Source organism: Falco rusticolus, chromosome 16 (genome assembly GCF_015220075.1).
Source record: "Falco rusticolus isolate bFalRus1 chromosome 16, bFalRus1.pri, whole genome shotgun sequence".
Lineage (NCBI taxonomy): Eukaryota > Metazoa > Chordata > Aves > Falconiformes > Falconidae > Falco > Falco rusticolus.
In genome coordinates this window covers 799,455-806,302 of record NC_051202.1, presented here as the reverse complement: position 1 = coordinate 806,302, position 6,848 = coordinate 799,455, and the positions used below count along the sequence as shown (strand labels likewise).

General features: G+C 42.9%; 1 protein-coding gene across 2 annotated transcripts in view; it reads left to right on the top strand.

Annotated features, from left to right (window-relative positions):
* ARHGEF12 (Rho guanine nucleotide exchange factor 12) overlaps positions 1-6,848 on the top strand; it is an 80,198-nt gene continuing 73,350 nt past the window's right edge. For both annotated transcript variants that reach the window (XM_037409848.1, XM_037409849.1), the window contains exon 1: positions 1-158. In XM_037409848.1, the coding sequence (XP_037265745.1) occupies positions 127-158 (32 nt within the window). In that variant the 5' untranslated portion in view covers positions 1-126. The remainder of the gene's footprint in view (positions 159-6,848) is intronic.

Sequence of the window (6,848 nt, the reverse complement as noted above, 5' to 3'; positions counted from 1 at the left end):
ATGCCTCTTCTGGACCAAGGCTGGATCCTGAACCTCAGTGCATGTGGGGGGCAAAGCCTCGTTAAATATTCCTGCAGTAATAGTAAAATGTAAATTGGATAATACGACTTATTGCCAAAGGCTCCAATGAGTGGCACACAGTCCACAATCACGGACAGGTCAGTATAAAATGAGTTTTCTTCCTTTTTTTTTTTTTTTTTTTTTATTTTATAAAGTCTAGGCTCTTCCCAGAGCTCGTGTACTTTGCATTCTGACGAGTGACAGCGGGACAGGCAGAATCAGAAAAGCGGGATTAAATCTGAATTTCTGGGAGTTGGTACATACCTACGGTGGTTGACTGTCAAGGCAAGTGGGTTAACTTTGAAACTGGAGTATTTCAAGTCCAACAGCTTTCAGGCCTGCCAGGCTGACTTTGTACGATCTAGAGGTTGCAATTCAGCTTCCCGGATGGGTTGGTGCTGGGAGGAACACCAAAAGCAACTGCTCCTGCCAGAAGTTAAAGCAAGAGGAGTGACAAGACTGTAGGATACAGCTGGAGCCTGAACTCAAAAACCGTGCAGAGGATGCCCTTGCTTCTCTTTAGGTCAAGCATTGTAGCCTTCCAAAGAGAGGTCACTTCAGGTGAGGGCAGGAAGGATAGTTGATGAGCAGGAATGTCTGCTGGCGTCTACACTACCTTAGCAGTAATCTGTTCCATGCTTTAGATACCTGCTCAAGCCTCTGGGCTTCTCTGCAGGTGCTGCCATGTGCATTTCATTAGCAGTCTGGGGTTCTTGCGCTTGTACTGGGATGCTTCAGAGACAGAGGAAGAAGAACATGTATTTTCTATTGTAAGAAAAAAAATCAAGTAGGAAACCTCTTACATGCTTTTTAGGCAGAAGTATGGAGTAAGTGTCTTCAGGCTCTTTTGAAGAGAGGAAGAGATACCTTTTTTTACATTTGTAAGCTGAAGAAACTTCTACTATGTGTTTTGTTATATTCTCCTTAATTGTGCACGTTGAGTAGTTAAGGTGTGAATGTGTGTGTTGAAGGCCTCGCTAGCCTTTCATGACCGATATGGCCAGTTCTGGCACAGGAGAGAAGCCAGGGCTGGGGCAGGTTGGCGATGCTTATGGGTGCTCGAGGTTACCTTTTAGACTCGAGGTACAGGCAGGAAAGAGAGCAAGTGTAGTTCTCGCTTACACTTAGTCCTTTTCATGGTTCCACAGGTCTTAACAGACAGTACAGTGCCTGAGCGGCGTGAAAGAGCTCTTGTACAGCTCAGAACCACCTATGGTTTGTGTTTATGACTGTGCTGTTCATGGAGTACTAAGTCTTTGAAATGAATTGTGTAGCATGTACTAGCAGAATTGGTGACAGAAGAAAGCCAATGTTTTTTTTCTTTTGCACTGTGTGTGCAAAAATAAATCTCTATTTAATGACATTAAAATAGACTATTTAAAAAAATTATTTCTAGTAGTTAAAAAAAATATGTCCTGGTCCATGCAACCCTGTGTCACAGGACGCACTTCTTCTGTACCAGACAAGACGGTGACAGTAAACAGAAGGTGGTGTTTCAGTGGCTTTGTGAGAATTTTGTCACGTACTTGAGAGGGTATGTCTTATGGCAGGTTGGGCGATATCAAAAGGAATGATAGGATTTTCATACCAAGAAGCAGTTGAGTGATGCATGGAAAGGAAAAGCATGAGGACAGGGAATTTAATTTGCTTCTTAGTAAAACAAAATACTTTCCGTTATTGAATTGGAACAGCCTAATTGAAAATGTGGCAGAGACAAAAGATGTCGCGTTTCCTTTTGCTTTCAGTGGTGGCAAGAGGATGTTTCTGTTTGGTGTGCCATTAAGGTTTTGGTTCAAAAGACTTTTAATGTCAGGTAAGGAGCTGTCTTCATAACCCTGGCAGTCGGAAGCTTTCTGGCAGCAGGGTTGTGTGACGATTGGGGGAGCGCGGGGAAGCAGGGAAGCCTTGCCACAGCCCTTCGCCTCTGGCCTGCAGGAAGCCCAGCTCTGGGGCTGCAAAGGGAATTCTGGCGGTGTGGCCCATCTATTCCCCAGCCAAACCTTTCAGCAGAACGCTGGATGATGTGGCAGTGGTGCGTGTTATTAGCATGTGGATGTCTGGAGCAAGGCCCCTCCTTTTTATCGGCAGCGTTGTGCAGGATCTGGAGATGGGGTGGGTTTTGGTCACTGTTGTCCTAGCAGTTGTGTTGGTGAAAAGCTTGCTTTCCCGTTAGGCCCAAGAAGCCTCTGCATTGCCTCTTTAAATCCAGCTCCTAAGCTTGGAATGTAAAACAGGTGCACTATAAATAAACTTGATGCTTCTAGTGTCATTACACCTACATGCTATAAATTGTACGACGTGTTCAATTCTCTCTGTATTTGTCGGTGCCCTTCCTCGGTGGGACCGAGTTGGGAACTGTCTTAAAACAGAAAAACCCAGCTTGCATCTTGTGCCCAGTGGCATTGTGAATATAACAGGGTAGCATGGGCCTGCATTTTTCTCTGTTAGCTTTACATATGTGTAGCTGCTTAAAGCCCTGTTACAGGCAGCAAATATTTACTTTTGTATCCCTTCAGTTTAAGATAGTAATCATACCGAGTGTTTTGATAGCTGTTTGACATTTCCCTTGTCCAGGCTGAACTCGTCCCATCCTTTACATGTTTTATGTCTTTTACGTTCTTGTTGATGTCATGTATGACATTAATGTATATGTAAATCAGAAGGAATGTATGAATGGCCATTTCTAGTGCTGTTCGGTAGCCAGTATGATAAATGATGTTTTCATTAAGCCCCCTCCTTCTTTTTTCCTGCCCTTTTTTTTTTTCTCATAATACTTCCCTGCCCCTCACCCCAAAAGTTCAATGGATTTTAGTGTCTGAGACTATGCTGAAATACAGTCGTGCCAGTTCATATCTCATACATCTGGGGTAATTTTCTCTGTGGACCAAACCTTAACCCTTTTCATTTTGATGCAGGTTATGCTTCATCGCCGAGTTGAACAGCTGAGCTGTTATCCAGCTGGCTAACAAAGCAACATCGTTTTCTTCTAGTGTCTTAAGACTGGAGGGAAGTGAATGCCTGGGGAAATGGGGGAATACCAGGTATTAAACAAAAAGGCATAACAGATGTTAAGACTTCTGAGAACGTAATGACTGTTCAGCAACCTTACTGAGGAAGCATCTGATACATCCCGTTCCCAGTCAGCTACTCAGCATTTGGAGAAACGAGTAAAGGGTGCTAGCAGAAAAAAAAGATTTTCTCGTAATACTTGAGGTTTAGAAATACATAAGCAAAAAGTGCCCCAGGATAGCCATGATGCACTACATGGCTTCTGATGCTATGAGAGAGCCAGAACTTAAAGCCAGTGACATTTACTTCCTCTTCTTTCTTTGGGGATGTTCTTTTACTTTGTCAGCTGCTTCTTTTCATATCCTGTTGCCCAGTGGACCACACCACACAATCTTCAGAAGCCTTACTGCTCTGCCACTTCACGTTTGTAAACATTTATACCCTTTTAATTTAATTCTCTTAGCTATACTGTATTTGTTTAGAGGCCTCCTCAGGTGGCATTTATCTTGCTTGACTTAGTAAGTTTTTGAGGTAGACATCTCTATCTGAGCTGGCCATCAAGATTGCCTTTATAGTTAGTGGAAGAAACTGGGCACATCTAGGGGACCATTGATTATCCTGAAGTAGGTATCTGAAATTGGTCAGGTGAATGAATGATAAGATGCCTGCTTGTCTTCATCCAGCTCTGGATTTAGATGAGATTTGCCACACTTTCAAACCTGAAAATTTCTGTTCTTGTTCTTCCTCAAATTCCTGTCTAGTTACTAGTGCTAGGTTGGATTTTTTTTTGCTGGGTATTGTTTTGGGCTGTCAGCGTGAGGATTTTGGAAGGGGGAGACTGGGCTACAGGGACTATCTAAAGCTTTGGGACCCCACTCTGGGTAGGGTATGTTAGAGGAGGTGGTTTTCCGTTTCTTCTGTGGGACTGCACATGAGTGTGCCAGCGTGCACTCACTTCTGAGCTCTTCTGGCCCAGCCGCACTTGGGCAGGCCGGCTGGCTTCCAGCCTTGCTCTGTTCTGCCGTTTGTGGCAGGCAGCACATGGCTGAGCGAGGTAGGGGTTTTATTCTTTGCAAGGACATACTGGGGCTGGGATGAAATTCGGCCATTTGCAGGCTCTGGTTGGCCACCGAAGGATGATCAGAACTCTGCTGTATCCTGTTATGACACTAAAGAAACATTTGTATGCTATTAATTCTTTTTTTTTTTTCTCATCGTTAACTTTATTTTTCTTCCTGTAACCATTCCAAACATGCTGCAGAGTTGAGCAATTGCACAGCTACAGAACATGCTTTATGTTTCTGTCTGTTTAATAAAGCACGATAAAAGAATGGAGGCTCTTTCTGCTTTTGCAGTACCTTGTTGAGGAACCGATGACTCTTCCTATGCAGTTGCTTGCAAATGAGTTTTATTTATAACAGTGCTGTAGTTTCTGTTGCTATGATTGGAAAATAGGAGAGGTAGAATTTACACATAATTACCTTTGAGAGGTTTTAATTCCTGATTTGCTCCTGACTTGGTACTAAAATAGACCCTAATTGTTTCTTATCTGCTTAGATGCACTTTCTCTGTCTTTGGCTGTTTGTAAGTCCCTGTAGTAACTGGGATTTCTTTAACTGCCCTTAGTGTTATTGAGTAGCTAGATGTTGTTATCATGCATTTTATTTAATTAGTAGAGTTTGTAAGATCTAATATTTATGAAAAGTTGGCTGCAGCACAATGTCTGTTTCTGTGGGCTAAAAAGTGTAATAGTCATTGAGGTAAGTTGCCTTGTGCTTTCCATCATTGTGCCTTCACTATGTTTGCAAATAAGCAGTTGACACAGTCTGTGCATAAATTCATTTTTTATTTTGCTTTTATTGAAGCTGTCAGAAGAGAGTACTGTCCGTGATGTTTACTATTGGCTAGGAAGCAAATGCTGCCAGTTCATGCTGCATAGTTTATTAGGGTTTTTACTGGAGACAGAAGTTGAGGTGAGCTTGATTTTCAAGTTTTGAATAGAGCTGTGGGCGTCATGATTATTTGGGTGGAGGCAGGAATGATATTTCATCTGTTAGCCCAATTGTATAATTCTCCCTGTGCACATAACTCCTATTATGGCATTTATTATTGTTTCAAATGGGTAGAGTAGGCATGGCACTGGGATGTATGCTACTTCAATTTTATACTTTTAAAAATCTTGTCTAGCTCCGCAGGAGTCAGGGTGTGATACATTTAGCAGCAAAAAATACTCGTCAGAGCTAGTTTTGAAAAGCCTAGAGGGTGTGCAGGACTGCATGAAAAGTCTGGAGAAACGGCCTGGTGATAATGTGAGCTCTTCAGATACCATTCCTGTCCAAGGGATATCCACAGGGGCCTCGTCACGTGAAACACAGAAACCCTTCTGCCAGGTGGTGAGGCCTCTGCGTTTCCCAGCCTGATACAGCCTGTTCTGCGGAGAACTCTTTGACTTACCACGGTAGTGTTTGAGTGCTGATCTGCACTGACACCACTAATTACTGTCACATACGGGTTGTCCTTTTTGGTGTTGTGCCCCTCCCCTTTCTGCCTGTGGACAATTGTTGGCGCATTGGAGTTCTTAAAGATCACCGTTCTGTTTCGGTTTGTTAATGCCTGCTGCTGCCCTGTTTAGAGATGTCTGAGAAGAAATGTGCATCTTACCCTTGGAGCAGAAGTTGCTGAGGTCACTGGTGAGCTTTGTGGTATTCATTTTTGAACTTCTCAGACCAATCTTTATAGAACTGACTTCTGTATTGATGAGCATGACCCATAGCGTAGAAGAGTTTCTTGGTCCTTAAGGGTGGCAGCATTGACCACGGTCCTCCTGCTGGAAGTCAAAGTAATCTTCTGTTTACTCTTGGAACTATTCTGTATCATGTTGTGAAGGTAGTGATTTAGGCACTGAAGATTATTTGGCAGTCCATCTGAAGGCAGTATGCAGCATTCGTGTATTTGCCTGGGGAAAGTGGTGCAGACACCTGTACCAGTTACTTTGCATATTTCATGACTATATCCCAAGATCTTTTGATTATTTCAAGAAGGGGGGTGGGGTGGGTGGGTGGGGGATGTCTCCTAGTGGATTTGTGCCTTAAGCATTTTGTGTGAATCTGGTTCAGTGAGTAGCTTCGATGCCTGCTTCTGTTTCCTTGCTTTCCCAAGAAACTTTGGAGTCTAATTAACAGGATTTTTGGCATTAACTGTTTTTTTCCCCATTTTTTCCACAGTGTTCTGGATAGCATTGTTGGCCTGTCATGGTTACAACCGTCAACCCCCACCCCAGCCAGCCCAGTGCTATAGCTTGTAGTTGTGCAAAGTATCTCAAAGAGGAGCAGTGTTTGCCTTGGTCTGGAGGCTGAATTCTCCACTTAAACCTCTAGGTGATCCTTCTGGGTCACCGGAGAAGTATGTTGGCTGTGCTGCTTGAAAGATAAGCTTGGGCTCTTGCTTTCAAGGCTTTATCCACCAGGTTTCTCATTGAATGCCTCTTCCTTCCCTCTGAAAATCAGCAGTAGGAGACTTATTAATGAATCCCATTTGTATTAGCTTTGAGTTTCTAGACTGGGTGATCTGAGTTGTTAATAAAAATTATTTTGTAATAATTACAAATTACAAATTACAAATGCTTATTGTAGCATTCCTAAGGCTCTGCAAATATTCCTCTGCATAAGCACTCTCCCTTCTTTCACTCTAGTCCTGATATTTTATCTGCTTTGAGATAACTAGATCTTTCTTGTGTAATGAATGCCAATAGCACTAAGAGAAAATAGACTTGAACGCAT